The sequence below is a fragment of the Leuciscus leuciscus genome (genome assembly GCF_965113295.1).
Source record: "Leuciscus leuciscus genome assembly, chromosome: 3".
Lineage (NCBI taxonomy): Eukaryota > Metazoa > Chordata > Actinopteri > Cypriniformes > Leuciscidae > Leuciscus > Leuciscus leuciscus.
The window spans coordinates 6,479,299-6,500,682 of record NC_138727.1 but is presented as its reverse complement, the minus strand read 5'-3'; the positions used below and the strand labels follow the sequence as shown (position 1 = coordinate 6,500,682).

The window sequence follows — 21,384 nt, the reverse complement described above, 5'->3', positions numbered from 1 at the left end:
GCAACCTGCAGTCTTCTTCCACCTGAACACCTTGTCTTTCTAGAAGAAAATTGTCCAATTTCTACAGTATGTTGGTTCTGATCTACTTCCTAAAGGAAATAAGCCTTTCATTTATTTGTTATTGTTTAGTTCAACTTGATGAGTCACAACACAATGTGATGTATTAATTTCTGTGTTCTACAGAACATAAGCTACATACAAATAATTCTGAAGTTATAACTACATGACACAGAAAGTGCTTTGAGTTGTTGTTACTCAATAAAAGAGTTAAGTAATTCAGCAGCTGACTTTTTTTAATACTGCAATCACTTTGTAGTGTATTTTCGTTTACTGTTGTGAAATGGAAAATCAATAATCGCTAATCGAGAATCGTTAATAATCGAAAATCGACTGTAATCGAATCGGGACTTCAATAATCGTAATCGAATCGAATCGGGAAATCAGACAGATTAACCACCCCTATAACGCAGCGCTGTTTCACTTGGTCTAACATTACACTATCACACTAAACTGCATTTGAATGTGTTGAAATTTATGTTATTCTATGTGTTAGTTTGTCTGTATGAGACTAGCAGTAAGCTAGATCAACATTAGAATAACATACAGATCATATTCTAACATTTTATCATTGTTGAACTATATAACATTGATTAGTTTTATGTAAATATGCTCACCTGTTTAATAAAGTACATGTAGAAGCGGTCGAAGTCTCAGACGTGGAGCTCTCGGCATCTCGAAAACACCGCGCTGATATTGATTCTCGTTTTAGTTCTCCTTTTTTATCCAAAGTCTGCTTGCCATGGTCCATAATGTTTGAACGAAACAACAACAGCATGCAGATAGACATTACGAACTACACAGTTGTCCACGTCTGTCGCCTTGGTTACTATCAGAGGGCTCTGGTTACTATGGCAGTACGAGCGGAAACCAGGGAGAACGCGGATATGCCGCGAATTAAATTACAAATTTCTCCTGGTTTGAAAGTTGTTGGAAACAGTCGGGATAATGTAAGTACACAAAAAAAAATATATATAACATAGATATAGTGATTTTTGCTATTTTTAAAGCAAAAAAACTTCATATTGTACCTTTAAGTATCCGATTCCAGAATTGATTTTCGATTCCCAACCCTAGTTGTGACTTTTGACTAATATTCAATAGATGTCATCTGGGTTTATCAAACACACTTTTCAGCCTGTATTGACAAATAAGGCTGAGAAATGCCACATCAGTGTAACCGCACTGTTTGGATGAACAATAGGCCATGATGCATATTCTATTTTGGGTACAGAGTGATGTAAGTGTGTGTTTGCACATGCATTTTGCTCAAGGAAACACCAGGAAAGAGCCTTGACTTCTTCCTGCGATTGCTGCGGAAACACAGTCAAAGTTTAAGCTTACATTGTTACCATTATGACACAGGAACGATGACATACGTTCTTCCCATGATTCACCCTCAAACCTGATCATTGTAAACATACCAAAGCACAAAATTAGAAACAAACAATGCATTTGACGCAAGAAATGTCTAACTTACACACACATTCACAGGGATGAAAACCAGACATCCAACCAGACGCACATGCATTTCACTGTCCTGATCTCACAGGAAAACGCAACTATTTTATGAAGTTGCGATTTCATATGAATTTGTACATTGTGAATCGTACAAGTAAGCGGATTGTACAAACAAATACGACTGAGATCTTACAAATTCACACGAATTAGCCACCAGTTTGCCAAAAAGTTACTCATAAATCAATGCACACACTTCCATATATAGAAGATCTGGAATGTCTAAACTTGAGAGACAAATTGATGCGTCAAGTGATGGTGTCCAAAAAAAGCCATCTTTGCAGAACAAACAGGATTAATAAAGTAATAACTAGTTTAAGGAAAGCAACAGAGACCAAAGCACTCTGTCATTAGCACACAATGTAAAATTATTTAAGAAAATGTCAAGTTATTCTGTAGTCTCTCGATATCCATGGCTAAAATGAGCAACAAGTTGTTAGCGGCAGGGTGTTTAATAAGGTTTATGGGTTAGTAACAGTGCAGTAGTGCGGTCCACAGCTTCAGGTCAAATAAACACCACTATATTTATAACACTTAAAGTCCAGAAGACCTCCAGCGATTAGAAGTAACATACTGCTCTAGAACAGGCTACTTATACTGCATAAAACTATTTTAATACTGCAAAATTGTATGTAATATGAAAACAATGTTAATTTATTCCACAAAGATTATGAATTGTACCTCTGTGTTGCATTTTCACTTAAATTGGATTTTTACAAATGCATCATTTGGGACGCATCTTGTGTCTATATATTTGTTCTTCATTCTTCATGCTTCATGTTTTATGGGCCAGTCGTGGCCTAATGGTTAGAGTGTCAGACTGATAACCTGAAGGTTGTGGGTTTGAATCTCAATACCAGGAGGTAATAACTGAGGTTCCCTTGAGCGAGGCACCTAACCCCCCAATCGCTCCCCGGGCGCCGCAGTGAATGGCTGCCCACTGCTGTGGGTGTGTGTGTCCACGGTTTGCAGTGTGTGTGTGTGTTCACTAACTTGGATGGGTTAAATGCAGAGGACAAATTCCCATACTTGGCCTTCACATGTTACTTTCACTTGCGAGTGAAAGTGACCACTTTTACAAAGGTACATACATAGTCAGAACGGCAGTAATGTAGTGCGATTTGCTAAGACAACACAATCTGCACGCAACCGATCATATGCACACTGGCTGCTTGTATGGATGCAGTCAGTTTTGACCACAAAAGATGAGGTAAATTGATTGGATGTTATGTGTTTGACCTTTTACAGCACTACCATTTTCGTGTTTTTAATCTAGAGGAACCATTTTGCCTGTTAGGAATACATGTTCGGTTTTAATGTTATTTTAAGGCGGAGTAGAGTTAAATGAAGGGCAAAACACAGCATTTTGTTCTCGTACTTAACGTACCCCAGTTTGGGAACCACTGCCCTAACCCTAACCAAACATAACACCATCAACAAAACTATTTTACTCACAGAAAAACCACAGAACAAATGGGGACTAACATCATTAACTAAAGACCCTATTTAAGAGTTATACAACTTTGATAAAAAAAAAAAAATTACGCGATATTTAAATGTAATTAGAAACTTGTCGTCTGGCTTAAAGGAACTGTATAATTAAAAGAACAACATTTGTATGAAATAGACATTTTTAAACATTATAAATGTCTTTAATGTCACCTTTGATCAATTTAAAGCGTCCTTGCCTAATAAAAGTATCATTTTCTTATTAAAAACATCTTACCAACCCAAACTTTTGGACGGTATAGGATCAGATTTACCAAACAGGGAAAATTAGCGTGAAAGCACAATTCCAAAAAAGTGCCGATGGGAGTGGAAAGTTTTGCACAGGATCTACTGACGACGCACAAATGAAAGAACACATCCGGACGCATTTCCATAATGATCAACACAATCTACCAGGAGCAGCACAAATTAGCGTCTGGTTTAAGACATGCTTTTTTTGGGGGCGGTAAATAATGGTGCAAATCCCAGTAAATTGACGAGCGTAAACCTTAGTAAATCATCTTGCATGATTCATTTAAATACTCTCCTCACATGCGTCTGAAAGGGAAAAATCCTACAAATGCATATGCAATAATAAGGTCAGCCGCAAAAATAACCCTGTCCACGGCTTTTCAGCACTATAAATGTGTGACAGCATACCTGATGTGATGTCACACACTGATTCTGTAAGATAATAAGGCCAGTTCAGGTCATGCTAATGAAACTCAGGCTGGCTTAGTGGGTGTCACCTTACATGACTTTGACAAAACACTTGGCATGCCAAACACTGCAGAACTGATAGGCAGAGTGATGGAGTTATAATGATGGGAAGTTGCGATGCTTTCATCGCATGCCACAATATGGCTTGTTTGATCAATCAGTCAAATCTTATTTCTGTTCTTCAAGGCCTTGCCATTAAAAAGGTTTTATCAGTGCATGATTTACCAAATAATTTTTTTATCTTTCATTAAAAATGCCTTAAAAAAAAATTTTTAAGAAAAAAAGTCCAGATCGACATTTTTTTTATATAATTATTCTTTTTTTGTACTTATATTATGTAAGTGAAATGGCTTGTGAATTACTTTACCCAAAGTTTTTCATTGAACATAACTTTTAAAATTATTTTACACAAATTCCTCATCAATGGATGTCAATCTCTTAGTGGAGGCATGCAAAATAAACAATGCAAAATGTGAATAACCATATTCGTGCCAACCTAGCCAGAAAAACAAACACATTATCAGTTAATTTGATCATTACCATCTGGACCACCAAAAGTAAATTTTACTATTGTGCGCAATTGTAACTGCTCATGCAATTAAAAAGTAAACATACCCAATTAACTATTTGTCATGCCAAAGTACAAGCCAAATTAATTCCTTCAGACCCTTATTTAAAGCTTTTATTGTCCGCTCATCTCTATAGCCCTAGCTCTCAAACCATATATCTCCACCCTTACTGCCCAATGATGTCAGACTCGATCTGTCTCCACCTAAAGCTTCTGCTATTATTCATCCAAGACCGTCTGATCCGATGTCCAATAACATCCGTTATCCACAGAGATGAATCAAAACTTAAATTAAGATGATTGGATCAGACTTTGCAAGGCCCAGACGGAATCTGCAGACTTTTCCACATTTTAGGTGTTAGATTTAACAGGAAAATCTGAGGAGTCTATAGCAATTTTATTTTATAAATCCAAAAGAGCACTAGGGAATTGAATGCAAAGCACCCAAAACTTGGGCGGCTCTCAGAAATGAATCTGCATGGATATGTAAACAACTGAGCCTTGTAGAGAGGCAAATATTAGACTTAACGAGAACCAGGCCATCCTGAAATTGAGTCTGAGACGAGGCATTAATGACTGAGCCACCCGCTTTAAACTGTGTCATTTAATCCACAGATCACATAGATGGTCTAAATAGTCCTGAAGTGGGATTTTGGAGCTGCTCTTCAAAGCAAAGCTTCATATGACCTCATTACTTGTGAGGAAAACTATAGCCTATAGTCTTGGAAACTTTCTGCTAGGCGTGTCTGAATTACTTTATGGGACATTTTCAACGCATAATACAACTAAAAAAGCATCTGATTCGAAAACAAAAACAATCAATATAGGAAACCAAGATCTCTCACATTCAGATCTATTAACCAAAAAGCGTTTTTACAGCCCAAAGAGGAACCATCTTAAGATATGTTAATTTTCTCTAGAAAACCACGCCATACTTGTGCTTTAAAGAATCAGGAACCTGATCTGGAATAAGGAACAATCAAAAACTGTTTTCATCTCCACAGAATCATATAGACTCAACTCAAGAACCCTATAGCAAATGTTGTTTTAGAACCTTTAAGAAAAAGAACATTTATTTGCTCCTATAGTACAAAATACAGATGATTGCTGCATCAATAAATATTGTTACACATTTGCATGTTTTTAACCACTACAAGGCAATCGATTTTGGCAATAAAACCAAATCAAATACATACATGCATACATACAGTCAAATAAATCTGATGATTACGTGAGGCGAGTCAGTAATTCACTTGACATTTGAATGCAAAATAACGTTTCTACTTAACACAATATATATTTTCACTTATAATATTCATGATTTTATTTTATTTTTTCCCCATATGGATCAATAGTCTAAGGAGTGCTAATTACCGTTTTATTAAAACTATGGACACGCCACATTGGCAATCAATATTTCAGCAATAAATCCAAATCCACACAGAGATAGATTAACATGTGAATGAAAAAACATCTCGTGTATAGCTCATACACTCGCATACATTAGGCGGTCTTTATGACAAATGCATATTTTTTGATGCACCAGGAGAACTTGTAGATTTACATATACGCTACCTTTGAGACAATAAGAGCAACTTTAAATGTATGCCTAACTAGGATTGAATAAAATAAATTGGCCTTCAAATGTCACAGGTTCTGTGGATTTTGTGTTTTAAGGATATATAAAACAGAAACCTGTGGCATCTGGGGGACCGATTGTCTGAAATGCAATTTTCAAGCTTTAAGGTTGTACATGTATAAAATATTTAAGTAAATTAAACTTTAACATACAAATCCTGTTGTTTAGTTCCCACAAGAATCAACAGCCAGCCAATAAATTAATTTTAATGACTACAATATCAATTCAGCTAATTTAAAATGTTGCCAGTAAATCCAAATTAAATCCACATGCAGGTAAACATGTCACCTACCGTCAAATAAAGGTGATGATGAATTGAGAAAGCTCAAATAAGCACACAGGGATGCACGGAACAGCTGATGTGCGCAGCTGAGGGCCTCCGTTCGGCTCCAGCGCGCTTCCTCCTCCTCCTCTTCTGCCTAAACCATCCGTCTCAGAGGAACCACAGCCCAGCCGAACCAGCCCGAACACAGCCCAGCTGATATTTACTGCGCAGTGTCGGTCTGCGTCCGTGCGCTCGGTGTGCCAGTCTGGTTCCAGCCGCGTTCATGTCTTATTCATTTACAAAGAGCCCCGTGTCCGCGCTATGCCACCTCATACCCACTGAAAACACTCGCACCCGAACAAAAACACGCGCCTGGCCGGGCGTACAGCTTCATCTGAACGCGCGAGAGATTCGTTGTGAGGAATGTTGCTTTGCATTAGTGTTGTTGTTGGATTAATTCCACGGGCTTTGCGTCTGCTTTTGTTTTGAGCAGCAGCTCACGAGAGGTAGGCGTTCACTCTCACACTGTTGTGATGTTCGATTCGCGAACGAGTCAACCTGCTGCTGAACCGGTTCTTTGATTCGTTCTAAACGACTCGAAAGCTGTCTATGCTCGAAAGGCGTATGTAGAGGTTCTGTTCAACACAGAACAGATTCTAGACGCTTTTTGAATACTATGAAAGTGTTACCTTAAAAGTCATAAAAAAATGTAGGATATTAATTAAAAATGCAACACCCATGCTAAAAACAGCAATGCCAGCTTCCGAAAAACATGAAAAGAAAATTGTGCAGACAGAATGCAACACATCCTGAGTAAAGGGGCCTATCTTTAAAATAAGTTAAACAGCAGTATTCTAAATATATTTATTTAGCAAGAAATTATAACATTAAAAAGCCATGCAGCATTTTATTAAAGGGATAGTTCACCCACACATTTTAATTATGTCATCAATTATCACCCTCGTGTCTTTCCAAACTCGTAAGACTTTGTTCATCTTCGGAACAAAAATGATGAAGATTTTTTTTTTTTTTGATGAAATCTGAGAGCTTTCTGTACCTCCATTGGCAGCTACGCAACTTTGACGCTTTCATAAAGAGATCGTAAAACTAATCCATTGAGCAGTTTTACGATCTCTTTATGAACTTTTTGAAGCGTCAAAGTGTCTATGGAGGGACAGAAAGATCTCAGATTTCATAAAAAAATATCTTCATTTGTGTTCCAAAGATGAACAAAAGTCTTACAGGTCTGGAACGACATGAGTATGACAGAAATGTTCATGTTTGGGTAAACTATCCCTTTAAGAAACTCTGTCAGTCGAAATGTTTCATAACGGCCAAAGACTCGTCTGAACCCGTCCGGTATGAACACTTGAGCAAACATATTGTTGAGAAACTTTTGAGTGACGGCTGAATAGTTTGAATAGTTAATAGTTATAATTGAATAGTTTGCTTGGACAAAATCCATGGGAAAGAAACACCCAAACGAACTGATTCAATAAGGTGAACTGAAATTCATTTTTCGCACAAATGGGGTGAAGGGGGATTTCTACTGGTGGCAACTACTATCTGTGGTGGCAACTTATAATAATAATAATAATAATAATAATAATCTTGAGTTGCATTCCCCGAAGGAAGGGAAAGTACTTTAATTTGCAAGTTTGCACTTTGCAAGCACTGTAATAAAATAACTACCAGTACAAAAATGTTAGCACACTTAAGTTGCATTACTTATAAAACAAAGTGTGAACGGAGAGACTGCTTGGAGCTGAATTAACTTTAGAAAAGTGTGTAGAAGAATATAACATATTAGAGATTTCTATATAATGCTTACCTTTGTATACCTGCTACCAAAATGCATGTAAATGCTCAGACTTTGGCTATAAAATTCTGCTAAATATAAGACAACTTAATGAACTGCAAATAGGCTTTGGGGCTCCATAAATATTTGACTAAGCTGATAATTGTATTGTAATTTACATATACATATATATAGAGAGAGAGATTTTTTATTCTACACAAACACACAACTCAAAATCAAACACTGCATGAATATTATAAATTAGTTTATTGAAAAGAAAATATAGTAAAAAATATAGTATATTTTACACATTTTAGGAAGCAACTGTAAAAGGCTCACTGAGTCAGACAATACAGTAAGTATAGATGACATGTCGGGCCATCTCCTTATTACCACTGGACTGGTAAATTAGAGATAAGTTGTAGGCAATCTCTCTTCTCAAATCCACTTGATCATCATCAATCCCCTTGAAATGACAAGAGAAATCATTTGCATTTCACAAAGCATTTTAAACAGCCTATTAATGCACAGATAAATATAAATATTTACAGCATAGAGCCTTTGAATGTGTGTCTTGTTTACAATGTTTTGAGAATCTGGGAGATTTCTGTGATGATTTATGCATGTATGTATAGTGGATCACACAGATATTAAACTGAAAGCGTCTTACCTCCAGTTTGAGTGGGGGGAGGCTGAGGGCTTTCTCGTAGTAGTGAATGGCTAAATGACTGAGTCCGAGCTGGTGTAAAGCCCGGCCAAGATTATACAAAGACTCTTGACAATGACCTCTGAGGTCCACATAGCGCCACAGGAATGAGAAACCCTGAGGAACAACCAAAATAGGGTTATCTATGCAGATATCACACAAATTCATCAGAATAGGGACGTCTGAATGACATCTATGGTTTTAAAATGACTACTGCAGCTTTTTAATTTACTATTACTACTATTCTTAAATTGAAAATACTCTAAATGCAAAGGAAAAACAAAAATATACTAACTTTTGCATAACTAAGTTCACACTTGTTCATTTGGTCCAAAAAATGCAAAAAACGCTTAGCGTTCACATTGGCATTTTAACACCGAACCTAAAGATACCGAATCTAAAGGCATGGGGATAGGTTCACAACTTTTTTTATTACGTATACTGTATTAATGTATATTTCGAAACAATGCTGTGTTCTGGGCTAAATGCACTCATTGTATGTGCGAAGCTACATATGATGGTATTTTGACCAGCTGAGAACTCGTGAAGAGCTTATCAAATGTGTAAAGGAGTCAAAACAGAGTCAGGAATCCCTCCGTCACACACACAAAGAAAGATCTGCAGCGAGGAGATATGGTTCTGATGCCTGTGCTGAACTGTGATGGGAAACATCACGACTGTGACGAGAAAAAACAGGTATGCTTGAGCATTGTGTCCTTTTTAGGGTCACATCTTGTGACTGACATCATGGCCTGTTTTTGGTCCATGTTACGTTCATATTTCATTAGATCCGCACCAGAGTTCGTTTGGAAGCGTACTGAGACCCATTTTGTCAGCGTCTCGGTCCACTTGTTTGATGCGCACCAGGGTTCAGACGTTCACACTTATTCAAATGAACCGCACTAACAGAGCAATCCCACCAGGGTTCGTTTTAATCAAACCAAACATGCCAAGTATGAACACACCCTAAAATAAAGCAAATTTTAAGACCATTGTGAGGTATTGTCATTATTTTCATGACAGTTAAGCACATTTGTCCCACAAATTCTCATTACTGCAGCAAGTCTGGGACTTAAATCTGCAATAAAATGCTTTCTAAAATTTTATTACGCAGTAAATGAAAATGTATGAATATTACATACAAAAATGTATGCTAAATCATTTAACATTTATAAATACTATAATATAGAGAATTTTAATTGTCATAATGCAAAACATACTTTTTTCTAGCATGTTCTAGAAAGCCGACCAGAGGGGAAATTTCAGCAACTTTACACTCAAAAGTGGCTAATTTAGAAATAATACACCTCATGCTGTACCTGTATAACGAGAGGATGCCTTTTCATGACGAACCTCTGACAGGCCATATGGAAGAACGTGAGACCTACAACCAAACTATGAAGAGGATGGTCTTGCTGGTTTCTGAAGGCCTGCATGTACTGACCTACTCAGAGAAGAGAAAGTAGAATAAAACAATCATAATAATTTTAATAGTGCAGGTTCCACCAATTATGCACATAAAATCTATATAAACATTTCAACTAGGTGTGACCCACTCATGAACAGAACCTAGCAATAAACACCAGAATTGTGCCATAGGAAATGGTTCAATGTCTAAACCATACCGAGTGCATGTTTGAAAGTCCCAGAAACCAGCGAGGTGTGTCCATTGAGAAGGTAGAGCGCATGGTTATCGGGGTGCTTGAGCATGAGACGCAGACAGAAACGATGATGTCTGGCATCCTGAGAGTGCAGGGTAACCTGATTAAACACGTTCCACAGCTGAGTCCGATCCACATTGTCCATTAACATCAACCTGCAGTAGATGGGGTATATTTACAGTACTTAAAAGACAAGTTCTCTACTGAGAAAGAAGCACAAATGGTCACTAAAGCCACTTCTCAATCAAATAAAAATAAAAAACATTCACCCATTTTATTTTCCACCCTCTGTTCCTCAAGAAGAACAAGTTTATCTTGAGTTTTACACGTTCCTCCCCTTGTGTGTTTGTTTATGCAGTATTTTGGCTATTTTGATCTTGTTTAAAATACAGAATACCACATTTTCCACTAAAATTTTATTTATACATGTGAAAAATGCATGAATCTGTGTTTTAAAACATGAAATTCTGTATTCTGAGTCTTTAACAGATGATTAAATATAAAATCAATAATAAGAAAAACTCAAGATATATAACTGATATATATCAGTTTTTAAAAACAGAGAATATCATGTATAAAACACAGAATCCCATATTTACTACCAAAAGAATAACATTTTGGTGGATAATGCAGCATTCTGTGTTTTAAGCATGTATTTTAAAAACTCTAATTAGCCAAAATACTGCATTAACAAACAAAAACTGATTAAATGTGTAAGATATTTATCAATTTAATCAGTTTTTATAAACACAGAATAAATAATAACATGTTAAAAATCACAGAAAACTGCATTTCCCACCAAAACAAGTGAAAATTGGTGGAAAAATTGTGATTCTGTGTTTTAAACATGGTATAACAATAAATCAAATTAGCCAAAATACCGCATAAACAAACAAAAAAGGAGAGAAACGTGTAGATTTCTAGAAACGTCTAGAATTTAATTTAGGATGTTCATGTAGACAGACTTAGTATCCAACTGACTGACCTTATATAGTCATAAGCCTTGCGGAAGTTGTGGTCGAGGAAGGCGGCGGACAGGCCGAGGTATTCAAGCTCTTTGCGCTTGACGCGGTCGTCGTAGAAGGAGTAGTACTCTAAAGTGGAGTCGACTAATAACTCGGCCTCGGTAAAGCGCTTCAACTCACACAGCACAGCCAAGCAGCGCAGTAACAGCTTCCACCAGTCGTCTCGAGAGAGGACGCTTGTCTTACCTTAGAGAGAAACACACTGTTAAACCTAAGAAGACTTGGAAAAGGTCAAATGAAGAGGTTAGATGTTTCAGAGGAGGAGCCAGTCATTACATTTCGATGCAAGTTTACAAAGGCTTGGAGCTGGTTTAGTTTCAATCGACTGCTGCTGGGTTGTAGTATGCAAATATTATTGATCATGCAATTCATCGTGTGATCTTAAAGTCCTAGGACAGCAGTTTAATGGCACAATGAATAAGTGTTAATGTGGTTCCATGTGATGTGCTTTACCCGTCACATCCAGATAAGCTGCCTCTTGGTCATCAATCTCCATCAGTTTGTTGCGTGACACTTTTAAAAGCTTCAGATGTTTGACACCGGAGGACGTATCAGAGACAACACACACCTGAGCCCTCACCATCGCCACCTTCACAAAACAAGAAAGCACAACAATGTGTAAAATATCAAGTCTCATAAACCTGGTAATCAGAGAGTAGGAATGAACTACTAGTGGTTGACTGATATGGTCACATTAGATGGGTAATCGACTATAGACTGATATAGGCTGATTCAACACATGTAAAATAATAAACTTTTTACCAGAACTAAATAAAATAAGCATTTTCAAACTTGAAATAAAATAAAATAAAACTTATTTTATTTCAGCTAGTTGCTAAGGCAACATTTCTCATTTTCGTTGTTTTAGTTGAAGTACTAAAATAACCACAAAAAAAAACTATTTAGACATTATAAAAGGAAAAAGTAATAAAATGATAAAAACACAATAAAATTACTAATATAAAACAGAAATATAAAAATAAAATCTAATTCAAAACATTAACAAAAACTATAATAGCATATCAATGTTATAACAATCAATACTAAAATTACACTGTTTCAACAGTCAGTTGTTTATGAGAAAGCATGGTGGCCACAGATTAATCTGCCTATATAAAACTGAATCTGGCAATATAGGTTTATAGCCAATGAATTCCTCAATTCAATTTGATGTATGCTAATTAATGAAAAATAGTCTGATTAATCAGATAATATAGATAAATAGACAATGTATCTAGAGCATGGTGGCTACAAATAGACTGATAAAGGTGTGGATTAATCAGATACAGCGAGTATGGTGCAGTAAATACTATGTAAAATACACTACTGTTCAAAAATGTATACTTTTATTCAGCGAGGATGCATTAAATTGGTCAAAAGTGACAGTAAAGACACGTATAATGTTACAGAAGATTTTTATGTCAAATAAATGCTGTTCTTTTAAATGTTCTATTTATTAAAGAATTTAATAGAAAAATCTGCATATTAGAATGATTTCTGACGGATCTTGTGAGTAATGATGCTGAAAATTCAGCTTTGCATCACAGGATCTATTCAAATAGAAAACACTTATTTAGAATTATCATCATATTTCACAATATTACTGTTTTTACGGATCATAAATGCAGCCTTGATGGGCATAAGAGACTTTTCAAAAAAGTGAGCCCTTAGTGACATCTATTTTGAGTACATCTATCAATATACTGTATCATACTGTCCACACAGCTGTCTTCATATCACCATCACACACTGAGCACAGAATCTGACCTTGAGTAGCATGGACAGCATGGTCAATACAGTATCTATGTAATCATCAGTGCGTCCTTGAGCGTGCAGGAGAGTCGAGCGATGCAACAGCAGCTTCAGCTCCTGAAAAACATCACACACATAATTATACACAAGCACTTCACATTTAAACACAGGCCTATGATATGCACACACCTGCTGGGCGGCAGAAGAGTCCTGTGCAAGGGTTTCGGCATCATACATGGGCTCCAGGGCCTCGAGGGCCATGTTGGGTCGGCCCAACTGCTGCTGGAGGGTGGATAGTGCCAGACGGGCGTCTAGATGCAATGGAGCCATTTCAACAACCTTACTGTAGCTCTTCACCGCAACCTCCAAATGACCAAGTGCCTTCAGACACTCTGCAAACAAGTAAATCACAATCAGATGATCATTTCCTGTTTAAGTAGGCAGTTCTTGACCGGAAAAATACATTTTACTGTAATAACAGCAAACTTTTTTCATTGCTTTTCCAAATTTAGTGCGCCAAAAAAAAGGTGTGTAACCTGCGTGTCGGAGCCAAACGACCGCCAGGTTGTATCTCTCCGAGCAGACGAGGGCGGACAGCAGAGGCAGGGCAGAGTTATACTCGCCCTCTTCCATAAAAGCCTCCGCCACGTCCAAATACAAATCACCCAGCTCCTCCGGGCTCTGCTCCATCAGAGACGTCAACATGGGCTGCAGACACAAGGTCACAGGCGAGAAAATCAAACACATTTATTCTATCAGCGGCACGCTTTCATCTGGAAGATTCTTGAGAGTGTTCGCTCATTTGCAATATGTTAAAATGATCCCTTTTGAATGTTAAAATGCCATTTTATTTATGAATGTAAAACAAACACACATTAAACACAAATATGATGCTTAAAGTGGAAGGCAATGCTTTGCAGATAATGCACTTTCATAAACGTCTCGGAGAAAACATGTCTTAAAAAAAACTACAAAAACGTTTAGCAGACACTTCTAATGCAAGGCGACTTAAAATATGTGGAAAATAATCAGAAACCAACAATATTAGCAGTATTTTCAACAGTAACAAAGCAAAATCAGGGGATGTATGATAGAAACAAATTCCGAATCCTATCCTATTTGTTTAGTAACCATGGTAGCTTCACTTAGGAACTTTCTCAAATCTTAAGTCAAGAATTAAAGGGATGGTTCGGGGTTAATTCAACCTAGGGTCCTTTGCACCATGACCTCGAGCCAAACACCCTCCCAGAAGCCACCGTTACACTACATCCTTATGCATCGCTTTCTGCCAGGACTTTTCCCAAATCACGGAAGTGACATCGACATCCGGGTTAGCGGTAGCATGGCAAGTGTATTTAAATAAACTCCTGATGTACTTACAAACTTTCCAATGCCTCATTTTATGAGTACAGAACCTATTTGTACTACTGTAGAAGTTTGGTACCATTCTGGGCATTATTAGTGGAATCATTTATGAGATACAAATTTGGATCCATTAGCGCCTGCACTAAACCATTCAGCTGATATCTCTAAATAAGCTCTAACTTTAATAATGTTCAACCAAGGGAAAAAAGGCTTCTACGGGGGTGTTTGGCTCGAGGTCATGGTGCAAAGGACCCTAGGTTGAATTTACTCCGAACCATCCCTTTAATTCTTGACTTAAGACTTGAAAAAGATCCTAAGTGAAGCTACCATGGTTACTAAACAAATAGGATAGGATTTTGAATTTGTTTCTATCATACATTCCCTGATTTTGCTCTTGTTACTGTTGAAAATACTGTACAACCGTTAGGTTGAAATTACTCCGAACCACCCCTTTAAGATAGGAAGTTTCTGTAATACAGCTACAGTGATACAAATGAGAGCTTGTGTATGTGTAGGAATCTACTTACATCCAGAGGTTTGAAGACTTGCTGGTGGATGAGACACACCATCATCTTCACTCTGATGTCGACGGGAACGTCATCGGGAATCACCACCTCTAAGATTTTCCCTATGCATTTAAAAACATGTTAGCGACATGTTCATAATGCTTTTCTCTGATTAACAATATTATCATCAGCCAAGTCCTATCAAACTAAACTCTACACTGCAAAGGCAGCACAGAATATATACAGTACACCATGAAAAGATGCCTTTCAATACATTTAATTGCAGGAAACATTTTTATTATTATTACTACTATATATTTAGACACCTCTGTGGTACAGCAATACACATTATGACAGAACAATCATCTCTTTTGTCTCACCTTTTTCCTCTTCTGGGATTTCTTTCTTCTCTTCTCCTTCTGTATCTTGTGCAGGCGTCTGGTCACCAGTCTCCGTCTCCGTTTCCTCCTTCTCTTGTCTTTTCAGAACGATGCCACAAAACTTCACCAGTGCCTGCAGACACATACATTTTAGCATTTACATTAACATTAATACAATAGAGGAAAGGGGAGTCACAAAAAAACTCTTAATCTATTACGTAAACAACACTAAAGCGTGGATCCATCATGTCTTGTATCAGTGGTTCAGGCTGCTGGTGTTGTAATGGTGTGGGGGATTTTTCTTGGCACACTTTGGACCCCTTAGTACCGATTGAGCATCGTATAGACGCCACAGCCGGCCTGAGTATTGCTGCTGACCATGTCCATCCCATGTTCTCATCTTCTGATGACTTCCAGCAGGATAACACGCCATGTCACAACACTCAAATAATCTCAAACTGGTTTCTTGAACATGAACTCAAATGGCCTCCACAGTCACCAGATCTCAATTCAATAGAGCACTTTTGGGATGTGGTGGAATGGGAGATTCACATCATGGATGTGCAGCTGATAAATCTGCAGCAACTGTGTGATGCCATCATGACAATATGGAGTAAAAACTCTGAGGAATGTTTCCAGCACCTTGTTGAATCTACGCCACTAAGAATTAAGGCAGTTCTGAAGTTAAAAAGGGTCCAAAGTGGCCGGTAAGTGTGTGTGTGCATGACTTTTCTATATAACGCTGTTATATCAGCCAACTGGTACCCTGTTCTGCTCTATGTATTTTGTGATTGGCCACTGATCATCCTGCTAGTCTTCATCTGGTCTCACCTCTAGAGCTTTGTCATGTTGATGGTTGGCTATGAAGAGTTCAGAAGCCATGTTGACACACTCATGTGAGACTAGTTCAGGATGTCTGTCCAGAGCTTCCTCCATGACCCCTATAGCAGAAGGCAACTCACTGCTCTCATAGTAACTCCTGAAATAAATACATGCACAGTTCAAAATGTGTGGAATTCAGAAATAGTCATGGCATTGATGACACAACCATGCACTCAAACTCCCGATTTAAATAATAAAATCTAATCATAAGAGTCCTCTTACATATGTGAAGTCATGGTGCAGAAGCAGTAGTAGTGTTTATATATTAAGGGTATGATGCAAAAAACCCTTGGTCAACATAAGATTCAGAATATAAGTGGCCACCGTACTTTGCCATGTCTCGTGAGAGCTGCATGAACTGTTCTCCATCGGATGGCGGCAGCAGGCTGAGGATTCGGCGATACCCGTCCATGGCTTGCTTGTGCTCCCCGACCTGCTCATACAGACTGGAGCGCTCCCACAGGTACTGAACATTACTGGGGTCGTATTTAATAGCTGGGAACACAACAGCATGCTTTAGACACATTTCACAAAGGCATCTTAGTAAACAAACATCTGCTGATTTATAGTAAGGTACAGTAACTGACAGTTCAGTGATAATGCGGATTGGAAGCGACACACTTCCTCTCACTTTTTGTCTTAAAATCCAAACCAAATATTTTTTTAATCTCTAAGAGTCAAGAGAGACAGATTTACAACAAGAACTTTATTTGAACAAATAAATCTATATATTTAAAATTATATGCAAAAATTAATTAATCAATAAATTGAGGAATATGAATAAAATACTATATATATACAGTATATATTAGTTTAAAAGTTGTTTCAATGTTTGGGGTCAGTAAGATTATTAGAGTTAAGATTTAACTCTTATTCAGCAAGGATACACTGAATTGATCAAAAGTGACAGTAAAGACATTTATAATGGTACAAAACATCTCAAATTCTACACTTTCTATTCATAAAAGAATCCTGAAAAAATCGCATCATGGTTTCCATAAAAATATTAAGCAGCATAACTGTTTTCAACACTGATATTACTAGTAAATCAGAATTTTAGAATGATTTCTGAAGGATCATGTGACACTAAAGACTGGAGTAATGATGAATAAATCACAGGAATAAATAACATTTTAAACAGATTCAAATTATTAAATTAATTTTAGTTATAATTTAATAATATTCCACATTATTAATGTTTTTGCTCAAATAAATGCAGCCTTGGTGAGCATAAGAAACATTTAAAAAGCTTACCGATCCCACATTTTTGAATGCTAGTGTATGTACTGTGTGTGTACAGACCTTTAGTGTAGCAGATGATGGCTTGTTTGATGTTGTCCTGCTCCAGGGACATGTCCGCCAGCTTGACCCACTCTTCACAGTCACTGGGGTTCAGGTGAGCAGCGATCAGTCCGAACTGAAGCGCTTTCTCCATGTCCCCCTGATCCTCGTAGATCATAGCCAGCGTGGAGAACGGCTCGTATGCCACAGGAGCTGAGAGAGGTGGAAGAGACGAGGTTTATTCTCGGATTAATAAGCAGGCACGACTACAATTAAAGTCGCCATTAAATCAAAATTTACCGTTCTTATTTTCTATGGTATATATTGCAGTGTTTATTGTAAATGCGTGCAGGTCATTATTTTTCATATGCCCTCGTAATCTTAAACCAAAACAACTTCCTCTCCCTATTGCAGTGACATCTCTTCTCTTCTCTGATTATGCGTTTACTGGCGTGAGGGCGGGACAACCTGTCACTCACATGAGATCGACCAATAGCAAACCACAATCATCCAATCAATTCCCCATGGACAAAATCAAGCCCCGCCCTCCATTTTTTCCTTGTTCGAGAAGCCGTTTCACTCTGATATACGTCACACAGGGAATAAAAAACTATCGCAACTTCCGTTTCGTAGGACTTTTAAACACCGTGGCTCTGTTTGTGGCACCAATACACCAAGCCATTTCACACCGCAATTAACCAACGACAAAAACCCACCTTGGCGAATGATCTCCATACACATCAGGATGGCATCCTCCTTGTCTCCTCTAGCGTAGCGGATGTTGGCCTCTCCCATGAGTCCCCTGAGAGCCCGTGGTAACTTACTGCGGGGACGTCTCTCCTAAACAAACAACGAGACCAGTGTGCTTAGAAATAAACTGAAAATGTATCATGATCAATAACAGTGATGTCTAATGTTGACCTAGCAGGACGATCTACTGACCTTCATCATTTTCTTATTCTCACGGTTCAGCTCCATTTCTAAGGCGAACACATCTCCGGGTGTGACTTCATTGCCGTCGTTGTCCTCTTCATCTTCTTCTTCTTCTTCTTCAGCATCATCTTCATCATCGTCGCCGTCCTCTTCTCCAATAACTCTCCACTCCATCTTTCCATCTTCATCCTCTTCCTCCTCATCCACACATTCCTCTAGCTCGTCTCCCATCATGGAGGCAAAGGCTCTCTGAACAGACGGACTGACTCCTTCTTCTGTCGTCTCTGTCAAGACAGCACACAAAACACAGCTTGTGATGTGACGCTCTCACACTGAATATTGATCCCCACATGCCTCATTCAAACGCTCCATACGTTTGCTATACGAGCAAGGATATAAAAACAAAATGATATGATCTGAAAAGTAAGACTAATTAATTACCCTATTTATTTTATTTTAATTCATATACGTGTTAAACATTAACAGAAGGGCAGTCATAATTGAAAGATTTACAAGCAAAACCGAGATTACATTGAATTTTCAAATCACATTCAACACAAGATACTAAACAATAAGAGGGTAAAACAATAAATAACTAAATGTTTCAAAAGAAAATGAAAAGTAGGGGAGTAGTTTTTTATATATATATATTATAAAACCAAAAATCCTCCAATAAAGAATACAAATACTTTGCTTTGGGACTTTTCATCCCTCTCAATGTTTCCAAATATCTTAGAAAATCCTCTTTAAAAACCAATAATCGTGGAGGAATATATATATATGAAGAGTTCAGATGCAAAAGCTTTAAGTGCCATCTGAAAATTTCTTCTAGAATGATCAATTTTATGAAGTTCGTATATTTAAGTTCAGTCATTTCACTTAATTATAAAATAAACAAGCTTAATAAAAATGATCATTCTAGAAGAAAATTTCAGATGGCACTTAAAGGTTTTTGCATCTGAACTCATATATATATATATATATATATATATATATATATATATATATATTGTATGTAAAATTTCAACAAAAGCAACCAATTATAACTGCTAGTAATTAGTTCGGACACAGTCTTAACAAGGTGCTGTGTTGTTTGTGTTGTAACTGGCCCATTAATGACAGGTAAAACCGGTGAGGTTTCATAAAAATGTCAGTATTATTAGTAGCCCTTTCCCCTGTTACCCTGGTACTGTGCTGTAATATCACCTGTTTGGCGTCTCCGTGTTCCTCCAGCACAGAGTTTGGAAGTGGATGGAGCAGAATCCTCCAGTTCAGCAGTTTCATCCTCATCTGACACATTCTGCTCCTGAAACACAACATGCGCTGCTGCATCTCCACACTACTTCAACAACACCATGACGCATTACTACGGTGCATGCCCACGTCACAATCCAAAATGAATGCTTAGTGGATATATGCACTGTAATAAATAAACTGTACATTAAGACACGGATTATATAGAAGCTGAAAGTTGAACATGTACTAATGGAATAAAATCAGTTAACGTTACCTTATTCTTTGCTTTTCTTTCCTCTCTCCGCCTCTCAAACTCCTCGAAAGTAATCTTTCCTTCTAAATACTCGTTCAATTCGGACATTGTAGACAAAATAATTCAGTTTACTGCTTCATGTCATACAGTACAATCATAACACGGCATGAGCGCTGTTGTTACTGCGTTTCTGCCTTTCAGCCAATTAGAAAGCTCAAACTCTTCTTCGACGGTTAGAGAAACACAAACACAGGTGATCTTATCCCAAAAGCCCTACATCGCCATCAAGCGTCCAGACACTGGTAAAGAATGATACTGTATATTACGGAAAATGTATTTTTCAGTATGTTTTACATATATACACGCAGTGGTTAAAGTGGGATTTGGCAGGTGGGGAACCCTCAAATTTTGTGTAGGTACAACAGGGGAAAATAACTCACGGTGGGACAACATATTGAGTGTTATGGTATAGCAATACTTTTTGGGACGAGTGTCACTGTGGCACCAAGTATCACAATACTTATTTAGGCTACTTGATATTAATGGTTTTATTTTAGTCCATCTACACTGATATGATGACGATAGGCCTACTATGTTAAAATTGCTGAACACCACAATATGGAACACAATATTTGTTCAGTTGCATTTTTTTCCCGGTTTTTAATAAATATAATGTTGGTGAACAGAGCAGGTTTTGATATGAAACAAAGTCACATGCTTTCAAATTATATCAATTTTATTACGAAATTCAAACTATAAATATTATAAGGAAACATGGAATTAGTTTCCATTGTTATGCTGATGACACTCAAATATATATTTCATCACGGCCGGATGAAAACGCTACATTTTCCAAATTGACAGAGTTAAAGATATAAAAGATTGGATGACGCGTAATTTTCTTTTATTAAATCCAGACAAGACAGAGGTAATACTTATCGGTTCAAAAAACCGCCCACAAAACCTCGCACAATACAACTTTAACATCAGTCCTGTTACTTTATCCTCTACAGTAAAAGACCTGGGTGTTATACTCGATTGCAACCTGTCTTTTGAAAATCATATTTCATATGTTACAAAAACAGCCTTTTTCCACCTTAGAAACATTGCTAAGCTACGTAATATGCTATCAGTTTCTGATGCAGAAAAGTTAGTTCATGCATTCATGACCTCGAGACTGGATTACTGTAATGCTTTATTAGCTGGTTGTCCTGCATCCTCAATAAACAAGCTACAGTTAGTCCAAAATGCCGCCGCTAGAGTTCTTACGAGATCAAGAAAATATGATCATATAACACCGATTTTATCATCACTGCATTGGTTACCTATAAAGCTCCGTATTAATTACAAG

General features: G+C 37.4%; 1 protein-coding gene across 3 annotated transcripts; it reads right to left on the bottom strand.

The window, feature by feature from the left end:
- Positions 1-8,303: 8,303 nt before the first annotated feature.
- Positions 8,304-20,234, bottom strand: gtf3c3 (general transcription factor IIIC, polypeptide 3). 3 transcript variants are annotated; one of them, XM_082163475.1, is made up of 18 exons: positions 20,055-20,234; positions 19,751-19,883; positions 18,554-18,828; positions 18,328-18,451; positions 17,633-17,824; positions 16,660-16,825; positions 16,280-16,427; positions 15,449-15,581; positions 15,090-15,190; positions 13,734-13,905; positions 13,387-13,589; positions 13,213-13,314; positions 11,899-12,034; positions 11,406-11,631; positions 10,385-10,575; positions 10,079-10,203; positions 8,724-8,876; positions 8,304-8,519 (listed from the first exon to the last, which is right to left on the bottom strand). In XM_082163475.1, the coding sequence occupies exons 1-18, from the start codon at positions 20,139-20,141 to the stop codon at positions 8,397-8,399; spliced, it is 2,790 nt and encodes a 929-aa protein (XP_082019601.1). In that variant the 5' UTR covers positions 20,142-20,234; the 3' UTR covers positions 8,304-8,396. The 3 variants fall into 3 exon arrangements, with proteins under 3 accessions (XP_082019601.1, XP_082019602.1, XP_082019603.1); XM_082163476.1 differs by having other exon boundaries at positions 19,751-19,850; XM_082163477.1 differs by having other exon boundaries at positions 19,751-19,886; positions 20,055-20,175.
- Positions 20,235-21,384: the final 1,150 nt, after the last annotated feature.